General features: G+C 38.1%; 1 protein-coding gene across 1 annotated transcript in view; it reads left to right on the forward strand.

Moving 5' to 3' along the window:
- Positions 1-22,484, forward strand: part of Herc5 (HECT and RLD domain containing E3 ubiquitin protein ligase 5) — a 48,807-nt gene that overhangs the window by 25,241 nt on the left and 1,082 nt on the right. Inside the window, exons 13-22 of the mRNA XM_010610499.2 lie at positions 374-528; positions 2,998-3,111; positions 3,372-3,479; positions 8,163-8,315; positions 10,272-10,415; positions 16,536-16,699; positions 17,783-17,846; positions 18,300-18,370; positions 20,753-20,936; positions 21,028-21,130. Coding sequence (XP_010608801.1) covers positions 374-528; positions 2,998-3,111; positions 3,372-3,479; positions 8,163-8,315; positions 10,272-10,415; positions 16,536-16,699; positions 17,783-17,846; positions 18,300-18,370; positions 20,753-20,936; positions 21,028-21,130 — 1,260 coding nt within the window. The remainder of the gene's footprint in view (positions 1-373; positions 529-2,997; positions 3,112-3,371; positions 3,480-8,162; positions 8,316-10,271; positions 10,416-16,535; positions 16,700-17,782; positions 17,847-18,299; positions 18,371-20,752; positions 20,937-21,027; positions 21,131-22,484) is intronic.

Raw genomic sequence — 22,484 nt, forward strand, 5'->3', positions numbered from 1 at the left:
GCAAGGTTCTGATTTCGATCCTTGGTACTGGACAAAAACAAACAAACAAACAAGAACATAGCCTATAAAATTGTTAGTTTGAAAGTCAGATTGTCAGTAAATTAAACGTAAATATGAACCATCAACAAATTTCCTCAAATCTTGAATTTGAGTTTTAATCTTAAGAATACTTAAGGAAAAACCCTTGTCTCCCACATCAGTTAGTAATAAGTGTTGTGTATGCTGGCACCATTAAAATGAGATGTGTTATGGGTTATGTCATTTTAAATGGGAAATTTATTTCTTACATTAAAGAACCCAGTAGAAACTGAGGGAACCAGGGGCTGAGATGAAGACCATATTTATCACAGTTGATTTCTCCTCCCATCCCCAGAAAAGTGTTGGGCATCTTTGGAAGCAGCTTCTCTGAACACAGTGGTCCAGATGCTTAAAACAGCCATCATCTCTGAACTGCCTTACCTGCCCACAGAATTTCAGAGTTACAGTAATATTAAAACTCTTCTAGAGATAATGAAAGAAGTGCATGAGGTAAGGGTTATGCTAAAGGTTTGTATGCAACTATTCATTCATTTTTGTGGTACTGGGAATTAAACCTAAGCTTTTATGTGGAGCTCTATCTTTATCCCTTTTTTATTTTTGGAAAAGATCTCACTAAATTGCCTTTGCTGTCCAGGAGATTGAGATCCTCTTTCCTCAGCCTCCTGAGATATTTTGGTGACTGGTGTGACCCACCAAGACTGGCTTACACAAATTTATTAGGTTAGAACCTTTGCTGCCTCAGCCAGTTGGAGGGATGGTGCTGCTGGTGGTGATTGTTTTCAGTACTGGAGATTGAAACCAGGGACTTCACACTGAGCTCCATCCCCCGCCCTTTTTATTTTTGAGACAGGATCTTGCCAGATTTCCCAGGCTAGCCTCAAACTTACATTCCTCCTGCCTCAGCCTCCTGGAGCTGGGATTACAGGAAGGTCCCACCTCACCTGGTTTCATTAGTGTCTTAATAAGTCAGATATCAGTCATAGGAATCAAGTACTGTAGTGCTTTGGTTCATAAACTTCATTTGTTCTATAATTTTGGAATAGATGGCCGTATTTGTGTTTATGTGGGGAAAACTGGCTGCAGTCATGTTTGTCACCCAATGCAGGGTTGCAAACAAAGACAAAATTGCCAAACACTTCTCTTAACGAACAGAATTGTTTCCAAACAAAAGCATTTGTGAATCCAAGTACTGCTGTGTTTTCATTATCTGTAGTGAATTGTTCAAAGGCCAAAATCTAGAGGCTAGTACAATATTCGCAGTTATATTAGAGTATTTTTATCACCCCTAATACAAATCCTAGGTCCATTAGCATTCACTCTCCTCAGTGCCTCCCAAATTCTAGTATCCCTAGGTAACCCCCAAAATTTGCCTGTTTTCAACATTTCATGTAAAGGGAATCATACGACACAGAGCCTTTTCTGACTTCTTTCACCTAACCTAATGTTTTCAGGGTCATCCATTTTGTAGCATTTATCAGTACAGTACTTTATAATGAACAGGAAAGGGGGATATTACTAGAACCTCTGCAGTAAATCCTAGTCTCCTGTGAGCCATGACAGCACAAGGCAAATTAATTAATATATAGATAGAAAAGATTGGAAAAATGAGGAGAAGCTGAGCTTTGGATCTGATCAGTGTTGCTCTGAGCAGCAAAGACAAAAGTCCCCGGGCTTGCCACACCTTTATTCAGTACCCCAGGAGAAACAAACATAACGGGTGACTCATGGAAGAGAGTTCAGTACTTTGGCAGAGTAACAAATGTAAGAGGTGACTCAGAAGGCGGCAGTAGCGAAAATCCTAGAACAATGAGGAACTATGCAGATGAAGATTTTGTTCCTCCCAGGATGTTTTCAGCTGGTGTCATCTTGTCCTAGAGCAGCATCACAGCATCAGGACCATTGAGGTCTTAGCTGTGACCAGGGGCCAAAATGGAGTTCTGTCTCTGCATGCCATTGCTGGCCTGTAGGTAGAAGAACTAGGCCTCTAATCATAATTTTCATTGTGAAATGATTTTTCCCCAAAATTATGTAGAATTGCTCCCAATAGTACTTCATTTCTTTTTGTTGACCAATATATGAATTGCTGCGTATTTATCTTTTCAACAGCTGAGGGACACTAATACAAATAAAACTGCAAAAACATGTATACAAATGTTTGCATAGCCAAATATTTTATTTCTTCTAGGCATATACCTAAGAGTAGATGCTTTTAGGATTCTATTCTCTTATTACATACAGGGCATAACATCAGAAGGATATCTTTAAATATTTTCTCCAGAGCAGGAATGATGTTTCAAGGTCACCAGTGCCATGGCTCAGGCCTGGTGGGTGCTGCATTTGGGGGTGCAGTTGAAATAGGCAGCCTCTGAGGCCCACCCCAGAGAAAGTCAGCAGCTCTTGCATCTGCCCTTGAATTGAAGGCTTTGCCCTTGGCCACTGTGAAGTTGCTCTTCCAGGCCCTGCAGATGTCTTACAGCCCAATCGCCTCCTGTGTGATCTATGTCTGCCTCCGCTGCTGGACAGGGCTTCCTCTCCCAGTGCTCTTCTCAGTCATGCTTTATTTCCATTTGTGCTCTAGCAGTGATTAAACCTACAAGATGATTTTTATCTTTGGTTTATCCTTTGTTTAACAAAATGGTGTGTGATGATTCATATTCATTGGTGGAGAAACTAATGAATTTGTGCAGCATACTTGGACTTTTATGGTGCTTTTATTCTCAAGATCTAGAAACTGTCCAGTATATCTGAGCTGTAGGAATTTGTTTACCAATCTGACAACACCTTGTATTTTTTACCATATTTCTTTATTAAAATTGAAGAATTTATTGGTCATAAAAGGAAAATTTTATAGAACTGTACTTCACAATTGAAAATGTATTTCATCTGTCTGTATAACAGTGGCATTGATTAAGTGACTTATTAAAAGGCAGTGTGATTTTAGGTCATATTCTCTTTAAGGTAAACAAAGCTAACTGTCATCTACCAGAAGATATTTTCAACATAGATGAGCTGTCTGACCTGTTGAATATTTCTATAGAAAAAGAAACACTGTTCTTTTGGTCTTTCAACCAGGTAACGTTCATACTTTACAGCACACTTATATAGCTGTGTACATATGCCTTTGATAAATTAACACTTGAAAAGTCCCTCATTACAATGCCTCACTAAAGTGAACTTGTTAAACCAAAGGATCACAAAAATTTTTAGAAATTTGCTTTTAGGTAATTTGGATTCTTAACAAGATTCCAAAAAGTATAGCAGGAAATAATTTAAAGTGATAGGTAAAGGAATTTTTTTTCTTCTAATTATTAAATAGTCTGTTTCTTCTTTAGGTATTTGATGAACACCCCAGTCTTGTTATTTTCAGTCATTTTCCATTTGTTTGTAATTTACAATGCAAAATTAAGTTGTTACAAGCTGATTCATCTATAAAAATGCAGGTATGTATGCTATATCCGTAGGTGTCACAAAATATGTGAGGCTGCATGCTATATGAACAAAAGAGATTTCTTTAGCTCACAGTTTTAGAAGTCAGATGTATAACCCAAGTGTCCTGGCCAGGTAGTCCCCATCTTGCTGCATTGAGCGTATGTTCACCAATTGTGTTGGAAAGCCTAACTTGTTTTGGGTACTGCATGTTTTGGTTTACTTTCTTTCTTTTGTTTTTTTGGTACCGAGGATCGAATTCAGGACCTTCCCCTTGGGAAGGTGCAGTGTAACTAAGCTAAACCCCCAGCCCTGTTTAAGTTTCATCTCCCCCCTTAAGTTTATTGGTACATTTAAAGCAAACAATACAGTTACATTTATCATTGGGATCTTGTGCCTTTTCATGATGTGTTGGTTCTTACTTTTCGCCATATCCCTGCCCTCCCTTCACCCCCTTCACCCTTTCCTATTTACAAAGACTTTGTTTCATTTTTTCCTTTTTTCACATTTTTTCTTTTCCCTTATTTCCTTCCCCTCCCCTTCCCACTTCCCCTTTAGCCATTTTCTTCCTATTTCACAGTCTCAATTTTACCATTTGAACCTTATTTACACTTTTAGTTTTTCCCACCAGAGAAACTGTTCATTCTTTACTCAAGTGTGTCCTATTTATTTCACTTAAGAGTATAGCTTCAGTGTTCATCCACTTAGCTATAAATGTCTCTAGTTTCTCATTCTTTGTGGCTAAGTATACTCTATTTTATAGAAAAACTGCATCTTCTTTATCCAGTCTCCAGTTGATGGGCATTCCAGTTGTTTCCAAGTAAGTTTCGTTTTTGAGACGAGTGAGACGAGGTCTACCTGACCTTGAACTCACTGTATAACCCTGGCTGGCCTCGAACTTGCAGTGATCCTCCTATCTCAACCTCCTAAGTGCTGGTATTTTAGGTGTGTGCCACCACACCTGATTAGAAAGCCTAACTTTTTAATAACCTACTCTCACAAGAAGTAATTGCTTCTGAAAGACCAGCACTAATCCCTGCTGAGGCCGGTCACCTTGACCTCATTGTCTCCCACCAGGCCCCACCTCTTAAGGGTTCCACCAGCTCTCAGCATCAGCACCCTGGTTCCACCGCATGAGCGTAGAGGACACCCTCAAACCATACCCAAGCCATAGCGGTGGTCTGTACTTTCTGTTGTATAAATCTTGAACATATCTAAAATAGAGATACTGCCCTGACCCCCTACACCAGTCACCCAATATATAACCAAGCCCCTTCCCGTTTCCTTTCTCTCTTTTCTCTTTCTCTCTCTCTCTCTCTCTCTCTCTCTCTCTTTCTCTTTCTCTCTGTCTCTCTTGTTCTGTTCCACTGAGTGGGCCACCGTGCTGCCTCAGCTCTTTAATAAAGATCTCTCATATGAAAAAAAAATAGAGATACTGGTATAAGTTCCATCACCAAGATTCAACACTTATCAGCATTTTGCCATGCTTTCTTCATCTATATTTTTGTATTTGTAGTTGTTACTGTTTTCTGCTGAAGTATTTTAAAGAAAATCCCAGGATGAAATCTGAAGTGATGTACATTTCACCTTCTCATACTTTAATACATTATTTCTAGTTGTCTTGCTCTTGTATCTGCTGATATTAGGTAGTGAGCTCAGGTAACTAATATGTGATTCTTCATTTTAATGTTTTTATCAGTCTTTTGAAATTTTATGCAGAGAAAATTACTTAATAATTCTATCCGTTCTTTAAGGTTTACAGTATACCAGTATTTATAATCTCATCATTTCTTCCAGAATGTTAACTGGAATTTTATAAAGAACCTTTCTTCAGAGGGCTATTTGGTACCCTAAAGTTGCTAAAAACCATTGAAAGAGGAGAGCACTGTTTAATCTTTTCTCTTTAGTTATTAAATGTTGACATATCCTATAGAGTTTGTACCAGTTTGTTTCTATTAGCAATGTATAGAATATATATTTCACATATTTACCAGTGCAGAGTATTACCAATCTTTGTCATTTTTTCAGTTTTATGACTTACTCATATTTCAGATGATTTTTAATTTGCATTTCTCATTGTTTGATATCTTAGTCCTCATTTTCTCTACAAAATTGTTTTCCTATATGAACAACACTGAAACTATTTAGTAGGTGTGCTTTTCCTATCTTTTCCCTCTTCTATGTAGTTTTAGTTACTACCTATGTTCTTAGTGTCAATATTTGGACTTTATGTCTTTTAGCTTTTTGGAGCTGAATTTGTAAGCTGCAACTTTTATTTTCTTTTATTCCGAGATAATACTGGTCAGTTGGTGACTTATATTCTTTCACTTACTTTCAAACTACAATGCTTCTCTTATATTATTTCCACGTGACATTTACATATTTTTGTTTATCACTGTGAGCCTTAGTTCTCAGTTGATATATTTGATACTCATTGCACAGATATTATGTTAAAAGATTTTCCAAAGATTTGGTTGATTATTGAGGCCTGTTTTCTGCATCACCCCTCAGGACAGGTTCACACCTGTTTATCTCAAGTGTTTCTCCTTTAAAGACTCATAAGAATCCGAAGTAGTAACAGTTAATGACTTCCATTAATAGTTCCAAGGATACTGCCATCTATCTGCACAAAACAAAGAAGTCTAGGACACGTCTACAGTAGGAGCCATTTCAAATCTAAAATGTTTCATTTCTACACTCCATTAGTAAAATACTAGCTTACATGACATTTTCCAATGAAATGTGGCCCTTAAGTCCATCAATGCTAGGTTTATGTACAGTAAGCAATTTAGATACAAGGTATATCCTTCTGTAGTCTTACTGCTCTGTAGATAAGAGCTGTCCCTCTAGTTACTGTTATTAGTGTAAGTTACTAATGTATTTATAAATAAGTTCACACAGATCACTTCTGTTTTTATTTTCCTAACATCCTTGGTAAAGGAAAACATAGATTATCTTTCCTTCTCAGACCTGGTTTTCTGATGTTTCCCTTAATGAGTCCTTCATTTGGAGTATACACTTCTTTATCAATGTCTAATCTGTCTAACCTGTTTGTAATTCAGTGGCAGTGGTCCCAGGCAGATTGCACAAAATGAAGGAGTAGCAGAGAAAACTCCTGGTTGTAGTTCTCACAGGCAGAGTTGGACTAGTAGACTTCATGGTCCCATTCTCCAAAGGAAACCTGATGTACGAGTCTTAAGCTGTAAGCTCCAAACTGGGTTACCATTTCAGATGTGGAGGTAGAGAAAGGGAAAGCAATACATAAAGAACAGGAGTGGAGAAGCTGGGAGGGAAGATAAGATGCAGGTTTCCAGTCCAGATCTGCATTAGGTGAGTGGAGATACAGACTCTTCTCCCTGCTGGAGTCAGCGGAGGATACTGCTGGCTAGGGCTGTCACAATCACTGGACATATTGCCCTAAGGTCAGTACGGCTAATGTATGCCAGTATTGTAGACTCTGGAACCAGGAGAAGACCAAAAATCACAAGAGAACCCAGAGATCAAACTTGTTCCATTTCCTAAGAAACCTGGAACTTTTTCAAAAACTGTCACCTCAAAGAAAACACAGAAAAAAAAGTACTGAAATCATGGATGTGTTTCTCAGTACAGTATATAGCAGTGGCACAGATCTAGGACAGATCAGAGCCCCATGTACCCTTGTTTGGGGAGCTTGGAGAGAATTAACATGAATAAACACACCTAGCGTAGAAGCCTGGAAAATTTCTTCTTCCTCTTCCTCTTCCTCCTCCTCTTCTTCTCCTTCTTTCTTCTTCCTTCTTTCTCCTCCTCCCCACTCCCTCTCCTCTTCCCCCCTCCTCCTGCTCTCCCCCCACTATGTTTTCTAAGCAGATGCTGCACTGCTTGAGCTACATTCCTGGCCCACTACCCACTGGTCTTGCTGTCACAATTGTAGGACAAACTCCAGGACAGCTACATTGGTTTATGAGTCCTAAATACTCCTTTATTGTTCTTGTGGTATACCAGAAGCCCTAGAGAAGTATCAGAGGTCAGAGTGAGGGTGGCAAGTCCATCTAAATTTCTAACCCAAAGGAGTTCAGCAGAAACAAAGCAGGGACTGAAGTGGTGAAGGAATGTTGGGTACCCAGAAAAGCTAAACAGCACTGATGAGAGTAATGCTAGATATAAAATGAGGCCATCTGTGGTATGTTTCTAGAGCGTTCCAGAGCAGATTTCAGCCTAGGTGAATGGATCATCATTAGGAGAAGAGTCGGTCTTCTTGAGTACATCTTTCCTCTTATCTTTGTCGAACAACTAACATTCATTATTCCTGAGCTCTGAAAGTGCCCTATATTCTTGAGGTTTACCATGCTAATACTGTTTGTTAAGACTGACAAGCATGTGTCAGCATGCTGAATACGAGGGTTGCCTTTTCAGGATACTGTACTACAGTATATGATCTCAGATGCTTTTACTAACTATATTTACCATTCATCTGTCATGACTGATTTCTTGTACGTGACTCTTGGATGCCATAATTTTTCTGATGCTACATTTGGTTTATCCACTGTCATGTAGACACATTGTCCTTTTTCTTAATGACAGTGGGGATATGTAAAGTAATGGCAGTCGTGATGAAGTGAGTCCTTTGCAAAATATGTTTTATGAAAAACTTTAAAGAATCTCAAGGATTATTAACAGTCAAAAAGAGAATCCAACCAAAATATTTTCTTTTCTAGAGGTCAGCAGCAAAGGTAAAGATCCATATGATGGTGGAAGAAAAAGTTGAATCACCTATATTAGTGCTGAGAATAAGGCGAAATCACATAGTAGAAGATGCCCTACATCAGTTAAGCCAAGTTGAAGACACCGACCTTTGGAAGGCATTAGTGGTACAGTAAAAAAAAATCTCATTGAATATTTTTACTGGTGCATGAAGGTTGATGTATGCTAGGCCTGGCCAGGGCAGTTTGGCTTTGCTCTGCATATTTTTCAGCCTTCTTCTGGGACTAGCAAGCATATTCTTCTCACTCATTGCAAGAGATGCAGGATAGAAGTGACTGAACAGTTAGTTCTTTAGTCAGAGAAGTCTCATGGATGAACCCAAGTCAAGGGCTAGGAAAATGCGCTCAAAAACTTCAAGAGGAGAAACTACAAAAATGGCATGCAAAAGCATAGATCAAAGAGTGGTCAAAAAATTGGACTATTCATGTAGTTAACAAGAGCAAGTGGAACAGGCAGTGGTTCTACATTTTGGTTCTAGTTTGAGTTTAAGATCTATATGTGTTTGAATTCTAGCCATCCTTCATTTAATCCTTTATGGGTGACTGTAGGGTGTTTATTATGTGGTATCTCAGAAGATTTGCCCTATTGTGGTTATAGTATAATGGCTAACACTGTGGGTGAGGTTTGGAATCTGACAGAAGGAAGTGGATTTTCCTCATATCAGCCATGAGGGTTAGTGTTAACCTCTAAGGAACCTGGAAGGTGAGGCTCAGATAGAAGGACAGTTCTCAACATGGGATTCCAGTGGAAAACAAAAAGTATTTTATAAGCCAGACTTTCTAGTTGTGTGACTCCCTTTGTACTTACTTTTTCTTATAGCTTAACTGTGAGAAAATCAGTAGAAGAATATTCCCCCAACAGGAATTGACCAAAAGATAAGAAAGTGTATATAACTATATATACATATATATTTTGGGGTAGGGTACCAGGAATCAAATTTGGGACCTTGCATTTGTGAGGCATTTGGCAGAACCACTGAGCTAAAACCCTGGCTCAAGAAAGTATATTTCAAAGCAAGTCAAATCAATAAAGATTCTGAATATGGCAAGATTGTCATGGCCCATTCTGAGTGAGCCCTATAACGTAGACAGACTTGCTAAGACATGAGCACAAAAAATTAAATCAGAAGGAAGCTTACTTTTTTGTTGGGCTATCCAAGTGAGTAGGTGAGGCATTTCTTGAACATGATGGTTCTGGCCAAGGTTCTGTTGAAAGATCTAACAGATAGCATCTTCCAGGCAAAGAGAGTAGAAAGAAAAATCCAAAACAGTGAAGCTCATGGATGCTTACAGTAAAAACAATATAAGCTAGAGGTGTAGCTAAGTGGTAGAGCACTTGCCAAGTATATGCATGATGCCCTGAGTTTGATCCACAACACCAAAAAGAAAAAAGAAAAGAAAAGAAGAAATAATCCAAAGAGATAAAGGATATTAGTCAGAAAAAGGAGTAGCTACAGAGACACATTGAAATGAAGTTAGTACAAAGCCACAAAGTCTGAAGGTAAAGAAAGTTTTGAAAAAGAGGGGCTAGTTGATGATTTCTTACATGAGGGGTAAGGTAATCACAAACCATAGTTTCTGCAAGGTCTAATGCCCAGGCTGGCCAGAAGGGTGGTTTAGTGAAAGCCCTATTGAGGACACAGGCAGGAGAAACCAGGTAACTGTTAACTGTGGTTAAGGATGTAAAGCCTGAACAGCAAGATGAAGATACCCTACAAAGTAGAATAGCTGGGGAACCAAGCAGCCCAGGAATTTGAAGACATCAACATTTGGTTCAAGATTCTGGTCAACATAAATGGTAGCTGCTAGATTCTCCCTTCCCTTGGTACATGTGGCAGTCTAAGGTGTCTGTATGGTTACTGTACAACAACCTGAGAAGAGTAGGTTGATTGTCTCTACTGTTCAGTAGGAAATTGAGGCTGTATAGACTGGATGGAGGTAAGGGCTGAGTGATTCTGGTAATTGTAGTGACTGCAAGAATGATCATTAGATATTGAACACTTTTCCATAAAGGCTGAAGCATTGAGCATAAATCAGATGTGGGGGATGTATTTTCTTCCGTAGGTTGAATTTATCAAAGAAATTCGTCCTGAGTGTGGAGGAGTCACTTCCGAGTTCTTCCATTGTGTGTTTGAAGAGATGACCCAGCCAAAATATGGAATGTTCATGTATCCTGAAGAGGGTTCCTACATGTGGTTCCCTGTCAATGTAAGCCTTTTATTACTTTCTCATAGTTTTTCCAGAACAGAAAATATACTCCATATACTACAATAGGAAAGCCATAGAGAGTAATGCAAGCTAACTTTATAGAGAGCCTTGGGACTCATATTTTGGGTAACACTTAGGTGATCCATAATTTTGCTGGGATCCTTCCATGTTGTAACGTGCATCCACAGTTCACTCTTTATTATTATAAAAAAAATTTGATTGTATGGATACTCTTCAACTTCCTTTTCCTGATGTCTGACACATAAATACTTGGGGCATGTCCTAAATTTTGAAACCTTGTAATTGGGAGTGTTTTCAATTAGGAGACTAATAATTGATAAAACGTCTTCACAAATATAAATGAAAAGGTGAGTGATTTGTGTAATGATATTTTTTAAAAGATGCTTGGAGTGTAAGCATTTTCTTTGTAAAATTATTTTTAAAATCTTAATTTCCTGTTAATAACACAGACAAAATAGTTCTGAAAGAAATACGTTGAGCTTCTAGTTTACTAGTTGCCTTTTTCAAATTGTTCTTCAAATGATGATTAGATAATATTGCACCTACCTTTTTGAGAATGAATGAACCTCTTAAAGATATATGGCTGAAGTGTGCCAGTGGTAGTTTTTTTTTTAATCATTTGATAGGCGGCATTTATTTATTCAGTGTTTCTTGAGTTCCCACATTGTGTTAAATATCATAGAAGATACAAATTATTACAGGATCCCTTTTCTCCTGAAACATTTTATATACGTAGACAGAGTGACAAGACTAACGTTAGATTGCCAACTTGATGTGTAACAGTTACTGAGGACAGCATGGTGGGACAGGAATCACTGCTGGGGAAGTAGAATCCAGAGTTCTGTAAGTGATAGTGGTCATACCATGTTGAATTTTCAGTTTCTTTCCTCTAAAGTGATTATAATTTCTGCTCTGACTACTTTACAAGGGTGTTGCAAGGATAAAACAAAGTAAGGTAATGTGACAGTCTGAAAAACACCAAAATTTAAGGTAGTCTTTGTTAGGACAGAAGAATGTCGAGGAAGAATGGAAGTCGCTAGAGAAGGTGACATGGAGAAGTGGAGACCTGAGGGTGATCATTAAGGACAGGGACAGAATAGACTAAAGAGGTACAAGTGAGGGATGAAGTGGAGAAAAATAAATTATATCAACCCTGGGAGGGTAGGTGGTTTATATTCATCTTAAAGGTGAAAAAAGTGAAGCTGAGAGAGAAAAAATAATTACTGAAGGCCATGGCACCTAGCAAGTGACCAGGCTAAAACATAAATTCAGGGTTGGCTGACCTCACAGCCTTTATTCTTAAGCAATATTTTATCCTGCTGGATAGAAAATTTTAAAAAACAAAAAAAATTTTAATTTGTGTATGGCTCCGTTAAATGACAAAATAATGTGGAACCAGGGGACACATTATAAAATTTGGTGTCACAGTGTGCAGCGATGGATGAGCAGAGGATGAAGATTACTCAGAAACAAGATTTAGTTCAATCACCAAGAACTCAGAGGGGCTGTTTCTTTGGCATAAGAGAGGTTCAGGGAAACAACAGTGAGCTGAGACCTCTGCAGTTATTTATTTCTGACTTAAGAACATGAGAATAAAGATGTAGAAGAAAAGCACTTTCAACATAGTATATCGAAGATTTGGTCAGAGGACAGGGTCTGAATGGGATAGTTTATTACGTGACATATGTCAACCTGGTTTAAGTAAACTTATCAAGTCAGAGGAGACATAGTGGCCAAAACAAACATCTCTGAGAACAAACTGCTTTTAATTCGGCTGATTGCCGTCCTGCAGATTCTGCTCTAAACTCTGACCATGCATTCCAGGAGCATGGGAACTGTTGTTCCAAGGACCCTTCCCTGTCACACTCAAACTGGAGTCACTCCTTTGGCCAGCATTTCCCCACAGTTTGGAAAAGAAAGTGGATTAGGAGCATCCACCTTTGGAGATTACATATATTGTACCTTTAACTCACTTCCAAAATTCAAATACATTTTTATCATCTGTCCTCATCTTTATTCAAGAAGGCATCAGGGCAAGTAGATTGAGTTGATTGAACACTTGGTGAGTGGCCCAAGCTCCACACCTGATAACAGCAAGGCTGGCAATGGGATAGAAATCTTACCCTTTTCAGGTGAATGGCCTTTCCTCTGTTTGGCTACAGTTATGCCCACGATAGACCCTGGGTTTTCTCTTCTCCAGGACTACAAGGTCTGAAGCACAGCCAACTGTATTAGTCTGATTTTGTTATTATTATTGTTGTTGATTTTGTTACCATATTGAAACATCCAGCGCTGGGTGCTTTACAAGAAAAAGAGATTCATTACACTCTCACTTCTAGAATGCTCAGACACCTAGTAATATCATCTCCCCTCAGGTGAGGATCTGATGGCAGTCTCCTGTGCACGGAGAAGGTTATATTGGGAGACAGGAAGCCAGCATGAGAATTGGCCATGGGAACTACGTTATTGCTTTCTAAGGGTACACTCCCAAAGACTTCACAACCTCCCCCTAAGCCCCATCTCTTAAAAGATCCCATGTCATGCATGACAAATCTTTTTAAAGAATCATTACAATGGGCATATAATGCCCATGTTTATTTCTTAGGAGTATTTCTGCTGATGAATTATTTAATTTTATGGGTTTTATTTTATTATACAGTGTGTACTTAACAGAAAAATAAAATAGTAAAATATAAAAATTTTAATGAGTGTTTAGAATAAACACTTTCAACATCAACTCTTCACTTGCTTACAAAATTTAAAAAATAATAAAAATATGTTCCTTTGTGAACTACAATGAAAATACAAATAAAATTTTACCACAGAAATAATCTTTACTTGAATTATCACACCTAAAGCAGTCTTCACACATGAAAACAGCATATTCCATGCACACACTAACAGCACATATGTTTGACTTTCTTATCTTTTTCCTATCATACTTGTGCCCTCTTGTCTTCCTGTTTTGTCAGGAGGTTCACAGTGTGCACTTAGCAGGAAAGTGAAATATCAATAAAATATATCAAATATGTACTGAGTGTTTAGAATAAATAACATTTTCTACCTCAAATATGCATTTGCTTAGTAAACCTAAAAGCAGTAGACACACCTATGTGAACTACAAAGAAAATACAAATAAAACATTACCATAAAAATAGTCTCTACAGCTATCACAGGTAAGGCAGTCTTCACACATGAAAACAGCATGTTCCATACACCAGTGTCTCTTACACTGATAGCATGTGTTTTATTTTCCTGTCTTTCTCAGTAGAAACACTTCACATCTTGCTGGTCTTTCTGTTTTCTCAGGAGGTTCTTATGCTGTTTCACCTGTCTCTTCATCAGTCTGTTGCAGAATTCTTCTGTGGAGTCCTTTGTACACATTGTTCTTCCTCTGCTGTAGTTGATCATTTATCAGTTCCAGTCCCAATCCTATAAGGAAATCTCTCCTTGATATTTTGCGCTTGTTATTTTTGTGTGTGAGAACTATGGAACTGTTTATGCCAGACATGTTTAGGATTCAGTAAAATACAACCGTTGGCCAATGCTTTGTTCGAATGACATCGTAGTTGCAGCATAACTTGACAACAACATCTACCCTGCCTTTCATTTTGTCGTAAAATGTGACCACTTTTGGCTTCATTTTTGTCAAGGATTTATTCTGTCATTTGTTTTGTTTTTTGAGACAGGGTACTGCTCTGTAATCCAGGCCAGCCTTGAATGCACTATGTAGCACAGGCTGACCTTGAACTCATGGGATCCTCCTGCCTCAGCCTCCAGAGTGCTAGGATTATGGGTGTGCACCACAGTGCCCTGCTTCATTATCAATCTTATCATCATGGTATGATGTTGACAGTGTCACGATTACTTTGCTTTTCTTTGCTATATAGGAAGCCAATGTTATATGTTTCTGAAGTCCAAAGATTGTACTATATGTTTCTCTGTTGTGAACTTGGAACATTTTTGAGGGAAATCTCCACTCTGTTCTTGCAAATACTTCCTGTGCTGGCCAACTAGTGTACTTTTAATGAATATTTGTACCATCATTGGGTAACTAGTGAAACAATTGTCAAATGTGACATTTGGGTTACTTTTTGAAATAGGTGTAACAAATCTGTTGACAACATCATGTGGTGTATTACTGCATGGTTTATTTATTTATTTTTTTGTTTGGTGACAGGGTCTCATTATGTAGTTGAGACTGACCTGGAACTCAGTGTGTAGCCCAGGCTGGTCTCGAACTCACAGTGATCCTCCTGCCTCAGCCTCCCGAGTGCTGGGATTACAGGTGTGTGCCACCATGCCCAGATTGCATGGTTTATTACCTGGTTCCTGAGTTCCAGGATAAATTTCTAAATTCAAGGTGTAAAATACCTTCACATTTACCAGGGCATATGTTTTTATTCCATATTTGGAAGTTTTTTTGGGCATATGTTGCCGAAAGCTTGAACGGCCATAAAATGATGCAAAGTTGTTCCTGAAATGTCATGTATTCAGACAGTGTATAAACTGCTTTGACAGTTTGAAACAGAGCTTTCAAAAAATGAGGGAAGAGGGCCAGGGATTTAGCACAGTAAGCACAAGGACCTGAGTTTGGTACCAAAAAAAAAAAATGAGGGAAGACCAGCCAAGTTGTTGGATTGGTTTTTTTCTTCTCATGGTGGGTCTTTTTGTTGTCAAAACATAGGCAATTTTGAAGGAAACCATATTTCTTGAGTGTCGTTACCATTTCAAAAATCTCAACTCCACATCTGTCACTTCTTCATGAATCCTTTAGAATCTGACAATTAAAGTCCTGCTACGAAGGCTTTTACTTCATATAGTGAGGTGTTAATGATAAATATATTTTTGAGTATTATTGTTGATACACGTAGAATGCTTTACTTGTATTTCATTATTAGTAAATTTCGAAACACCTTGTAGCATATCATCCATTACAGTTTCTAATGTTGAATCACAGTATTGGCATTCCATCCAGTAGGTTTCACCCCTGGCAAAAACCTAATAACATTTTCTTACCTGTTCTAATTTTGGGTCATTCAGGTATACAGGACTACTTTGTAGCATTTTGACTAGTCAAATATTTATTTACATCACTGTTTTCTTCCTCATCTGAATCAAGGTCTTCTTTCTGTCAGTCATATCTTGCCTTGTCTCGCTGTCACATCTTTGGCTTGCGCTATCTAATTCAACATCTGTATCTGAATCACCTGATGACACTTTGAACCTCCTCCCAGAGCTGTAAAAGCAGATTTTCATTGCAACATTGTACTGAATTGGCCTCATTCTGTAAGGAAACTCAAAAGACGACATTTAATAAAACAAATTATAAATACACAAAAATGTAACAGCACATAACATGGTTAAAAGTTACCTGTTGATACTTCAACGTGGGTGCGTACACTTTGCCATTTGTCTGCCAAGTGAGTGAGCAAAGATTGCTTTCTGTATAACCCCATTGCAGCTACTGAAATGCACAGCTGGCTACTATCATGCTAAAGTAAATATTTTCATTAGAAAAATAATGTATGGGTGTCTTCTACCCTGAGTGAGGAGCCTGTTAATATTGCCACACTAATCCAGGCTTCCTAAATAGACACTTGGGGGAGACACTCAGACCATGTAGCACCAACTTAACCGGAACACTCTTCTGGCTTCTAAATTTGCCTTCATTTGCCTGTAGCATCAGTCACCTTTGCTTTCACATGAGCTTGCTGTGTTGATGCACCGAGGGAACACCATTCATGAGACCAGCCTACCTCATACCTGAAGCTGACTTGAAGTGTGAAGTTACATCCTTCCTTTCTGAGTGGATTAGAAGACAATGATTGTCAAGTTCAACCATGAAACCTTAGTTTGTAACTCTTACCTGAGTGTATGTTTCTATAGTACGGACTGCCTTTAGTAGTAAATATAAATTAATTTAATGTTCATATTGCTACTTTGTATTAAAAATTAGGGAAAAAAATTAAATGGTTTTGTAACCCATGAAGAGCCTCAACTTTTTATTTTCCTGAAGATTTATTTCTTCCTAACTTGTGATTTTGGAAAAGGGAACTGTATTTTTTCTTTACTAATTTAAATATTCCCCTTTGGCAGGCTAAATTAAAGAATAGATATTTCCTCTTTGGGATGCTCTGTGGACTCTCCCTATTCAATTCCAAGGTTGCCAATATTCCTTTCCCACTGGCTTTGTATAAGAAACTTCTGGATCAGAAGCCAACTTTGGAAGATTTAAAAGAACTCAGTCCTGTTTTGGGGAAGTAAGTAAATATATTTGCTTTTTTAAAAAGACTATATATAGTTTCAATTATTTAGCCATAAATCATGGTACATAAAGATACATAGTCATGATCTTCAATTTCAATATTATGTGCCTTATACTAGAATTTGAATTTTAGCATAATTTATAATTGTATAAATCTTCAAAATTTTTCCTCTATTACCTAGTATCATAAACATCTGTGGCCTGGTCTCTTGATTTTTCCAGTTGGATATAGTTACTTTGGAGAGTATATATTATATATATGGGTTTTCACACATGTACTATAGTACACATGGCTTATATAAGTACATATGTATGTCTAATTAAAAAAATAATATTCTTGACTATTAATTGAGTGAGTTAAATGTCATTTTTCTACTTAATAGATTGACAGACTTCTTAAGGGTGTTGGGAAGAAGTTGGGGAAAAGGATTCTTTTCTCATGTACCATGTAGGACAGTAAGTTGGCTACATGGACACTAGAGCAAGGTTTCTCTGCCTTGGCAAAACTGACATTTTGGGGCTTACACATGCACGTGTGCGTATGTGTGTTTGGTACTGGGGACCAAACTCGTGTCCTTGCGAGGCAGGTGCTGGAACCATGTTTTGTTAGGAACCACCCTGAACCTCATTAAGCAAGTGCTCTGCCACTGAGTGAGGCCCCTTTAGCTCTGTTGTGGGAGGCTGTCCTGGGCCTTGTGCAATTTTTAGTAGCATTTGGAGGCTGTTCGCTAGATGCCAGGAGCAACCTTCCCATTGTTTTGACAACCAAAGATGTGTCCAGATTTTGCCAAATGTTCTCTGGAAGATACAGTCATCCCTGGTTGAGAATCTCTGCTCTGGAGATGGGCTCCTTTGTGTCATTTTTACAATACACAGCAGTGTCTGTGGGGTAACTGGTTCTAACAAATTAAACCATGAATAGAGGCTGTTTTAGGATGAACAGTGGGACATGAAAGAGCAGAAATTTACATTGCACTGGATGCATTTCTGTAATGTGAATTTTTTTCCACTTAATATTTATTGTTTTTGAACTTCGATACAATCAATAAATATAATTTTAATCCAAAATTTTTACTAGGAGTTTGCAAGAAATTCTAAATGATGAAGATGATGACCTTGAAGAACTTGACATGTATTTCTCTGTGAGTATTTAGGAAAACCTGATTATAGCTTACTTTAATCTTCATGGCTGGAGATCAAACACCAAAACTTGCAGATGCTTTGCAGCATTACACCACCCCCAGGCCACGTGTGCTTTTGTCATTTTTATTATAGTATCTTAAATATGGAATTTAATTTTTCAAAGATAGCTCACTTCTGTATCATAAACTTTGTCTTTATTTCATTCTTTATTTGATAATTCATGCATATTTTTGAAAGTTATAATTATTCAATTAATGTAACAGCTACACAGAATAACTTTATGTTTGAAATCTGTGTATGACACATTAGGGTATGTTTCATATTTTTACATGCATTTAAAAGGTGAACTACATAAATAATTAACCCTAGTTATTTTCAGTTTCATAGGAAAAAATATACTGGCAACAGTGGTATTGTGGGTGGTTGATTACCTTATTACATTTTGGTTACAGATACCTTGGGATCAAAATGATGTTGATTTAATTCCAGATGGGATCTCTGTACCTGTGGACCAAACCAACAAGTAAGTTTTGGGAAAGTAGAATGTTTGCTTTGAATATACTTAAAATATTGTTAGAACTATATATTAAAATATATATTTCAACTTTTAAGATAATGACTTTAGATCATCTTTTACAAAGATGATAAGGGAAGAAAGGATTCAGAGTTAAATATTTTCACCATTTAACAAATACTTGGGAGGCCCTATTCTGTATGAGTCTCTATCCCAGGGTCCTGGAGATAGAAGAGTAAAAAAGACTAAATCAGAAAATTAATTTCTGGGAATTAATATAAATATAATTGGAGCAAAAGGACAATACACAAAGTTGTTGTGTAATATAATGGCACATAAGTATGTACTATACTTTAAAAAAAGTTCACCAAATAAGGGACTAAGAGCTACAGGTATGTAGAAGCCAGCCAGTATTAGTTTGGAGAGATCACTGCTGAATTTTCAAACTGTTGACTTTTTAAAAACTTATCAGCTTGAATCAGCTATTGTGGAAATATTTATACCACAGCAGTCAACAAATACTACAGAGTTTCTTTCTCCCCCAACTCTAGAGTAAATTTAATTAGGCTGGTTCTCAAAGGCTACATACAGTATGGGAGACTCTTGCTCCTCTAGTGAGAGTGCCTCCACTACACTGCCTGCTCTGTTAGTCCATTTTTCATTATTATCATGAAATACCTAGCCCCAGGAAACTTTATTGAATAAACAGATTTCTCCAGTTCACAGTTGTGGATGTGCAGTGACCTGAATTTGATGATGGCTTTCTTGCTGACAGAGACCCAGTGTTGTACAAGGAATCACACAAGAAGAAACAAAGAGCACACACATGTATTTCTTATGGTCTTTTCTCCCTCGTCTTACAAGGCCACCAGCATTGTACCACAGGGGCTGCACTGTGATACCTTAACGTAATCTTAATTGCTTCCCAGAGGCCTCACCTGTTGCTATGGATTTGGTCTAGTTGTTTCCCCAAAGCCTCATGCAGTCATGGGGGGCTTTTCAGAGGTGACTGGATCTAGAGTGTGTGTTGCTGGGATCAAGGGTGTGTGATTACTAAATCAGTCCACTGATTGGTTTGGCACAGTTCTGGCTAGGATTACCGATATGAGTGCTAATGTCTACCCTAGGGTGGGTAACCTGCATAAAATATAAGGGACAGAAAGAGAGCTAATGCACTTTCACCTGCCTGCTTACGGTGAACGGTTTCTCCTCTGTGATGCCCCTCTGCCATGCCACCCTGGCTTGGAGCCAGTCAACTATGGGCTGAAACCTCTACAAACTGAACCAAATTAACTTTTCCTCCTTTAACTTTCTATGTCAAGTATTGTGTCACAGCAACAAGAAAATACACCTAATTCAACCATCATCACTGTAATCACGTCAAATTTCAGTCCTTTTAGTACCTTGCACTGGAGAATAAATTCCCACTAACGAAGCCTTAGGGGACACACAAAACCATATCCAAACCATACCACTTGCCATCAGAAAACGCATCCTATAGGAGGGTGCATCCAGTAGTACAAGTTAGGCCTTGCAGAAGTAATTTCTTTAGAATAGTATGTGTGGGGAGAAGCCAGAGGAACAGAATTATCAACCCTTAGAGTATCATGTTCATAGTGAAATCTGATGGCTGACAGGGGTGCCAAGTAAAGAGGAAACATGACCTGCTGGAGAAGAAATTTACATTGTAGGGCTATCTACAAATAAGAAAGAAAGAGCGAGGCCAGAGGAAAATGGAAGGCAAAAGAGTTGAGACTGGCGAGGGTCAAGTCATAGAGGGTTTGATTCTTGCCAGGCAGGTAAGAGATTTGCTGTAAGAGCAGTGTGAAGCCTTTGAAAGATTTTAAGCAGAAAAGTGACTAAAAATGGTGTGAAATCCATATACATTCCATGGAAACTATACTCCATATTTTGAATGTTGATCGTCCCCTGGGCTAGGGACACAGGTACAATACTGTCTTGTGATACAGGGAGCAATACCAAAGCACAGCTGCCTGAGAACCACACAGTCAAGAAGGGAAATAACCAATGCTCTACAGTATGATGTGCAACACTTTAGAAGCACTGAGCAAACATTTGCTCCATGATAGTTTCAGCTTATGAAGGGGTCCCTGGGATACATCCCAAATGTAAGTTGAGGAGCGTGTGTGTTCAGATTAGTGTTTATCAGATCTCCTGGTTCCAGTGAGGAAAATGAGAAATAAAGGATTGATCTTTCTGCTTAGGTTCACTAAGCATCCTTCTAGCCGAGCAGGTTTTAATCCCTGTACCAGCTTATTGGCCAGGAAGAAATTGACTTTTCTTTCTCAACAGAAGTAATAAAACCAGCAAAGTAGAGATTGTTTCATCATTGGTAAAGAATATCACTGGCTATTTTTTCCTTCCCTCAAGGAGAGATTATGTTTCTAAGTGTGTTGACTACATTTTCAACATCTCCATAAAGGCAGTTTATGAGGAATTTCATAAAGGATTTTATAGAGTCTTTGACCAAGAGATGATTAAATGTTTCCAGCCTAAAGAACTTATGGCAGCAGTAATTGGGAGTACTGATTATGACTGGGAAGACTTCGAAAAGGTAGGTGGTTCCTAAATTGCTTCCATTTCTTTCCAAAGGTTTCCATATATTCCCTCCACCAAAAAAATCATTTTTCTCCCTCTTTCTCAAGAATTCAAAGTATGAAGAAGGATACTACATATCACATCCTACTATACTGATGTTCTGGAAGGCTTTCCACAAGTTAACTTTGGATGAAAAGAAAAAATTCCTCCGTAAGTATGGCAGTAATACATGGGTCTGCAATCGTTAGTCTTTTACAAAGGTAAATAGCTGTGATAGACATTCTTAAGAATAGGTCATGCATGTTAATGGCAGAGCAAAGAATAGAAACCAGGTTCCTTGCCATCTAGGCCACCGTACTTTCTCTTATGCAAGCCCATTTCCCATTTACATAAAGTAATAATAGACTTAATACAGTTTCAGTACCTTGTCTACACTAACCTAATCCCCAGTCCAATTTTTAGATTGTTTTCTTTTTATATTTGACTTGGTTCTAAATTATACTTCTTATGTTATGCTCTTATTTTCATTTAATGGAGTCCTCTGAGTCTTTGTTATAGTGCACTCTCTTATATAAAATAACACCAATGACAAATAATGATGAGGATAACAGCATCATTGGCAGTGTACCCTCACTGTGTGGCAGGCACTCTACCAACCATTTTTTGTCTATCGCCTCTCTTTAACCTGAGTAGCAATCCTGTGAGGGTTGATTTCTTTTTCTGTTTCAAGTATAAGGAAACACAGGGTTGAAGCATTTAGTACCTTGCCCATATTCAGACACCTGGTAAGTGTGAGATCTAGATTTTGAACCCAACAGGCTAAGTGCAAGCCTAGCTCTTGGGTTTTCTTGGTGGGAACACAGCAACTACTCTGAGACAGAATTAACTACCTCATTCCCTCATCTTCTTATTCCATTTTCAGCATTTTTTCTCAGTATTGGAGATTGAATGAAGTATGACTCTACCACTGACCCCAACTACCCACATTCATTCTTTATTGAGATCTGGTTTTGTTAAAGTGGCCAGGTTGGCCTTGAAATTGTGAATGTTCTGCCTCAGGCTCCCGAGTCTTTCAGCTCTTTGCTTTAATGGTTGGTCTTTCTATTTAGTGCAAGTTTGCCTTGAGCTTGAGATCTTCCTGCCTTAGCCTCCCTAGTGCTGAGATAAAAGGCTTGTACCACCATGCCTGTCTCAGCTTTTCTTCATATAGATACCTTTCTGGTTTTGTTGTTACTGAGTATGCTGGAGAACAATTTAAATTTCTTTACAAACACAGTTTTTCAGTGAGAAACTGCTTCTCTAATCTTTCCTAAAAAGAGAAACTTAATGTCCATTGTTTTAACTCTGTACCTTCAAAGAGTTCACTTAACATCTTTCCACCTCTGGTTTCTCCCCTTGCCTTGTGCCAACCTAGAAAACCAGCCTAGGCAAACACAATTAAGTGTATTAATTAGATGACAGTCTTGGAAAACAAAGATTTAAGCAATCTTGAAAATGTGCCCTAAGGTTTTACAAAATGGTGGCTGTCTTTATAGCCTTAAAGTGGGAACTTTAAAGTGGGTTA

This window comes from Fukomys damarensis, unplaced genomic scaffold (genome assembly GCF_012274545.1).
Source record: "Fukomys damarensis isolate Sample0158 unplaced genomic scaffold, DMR_v1.0_HiC HiC_scaffold_32, whole genome shotgun sequence".
NCBI lineage: Eukaryota > Metazoa > Chordata > Mammalia > Rodentia > Bathyergidae > Fukomys > Fukomys damarensis.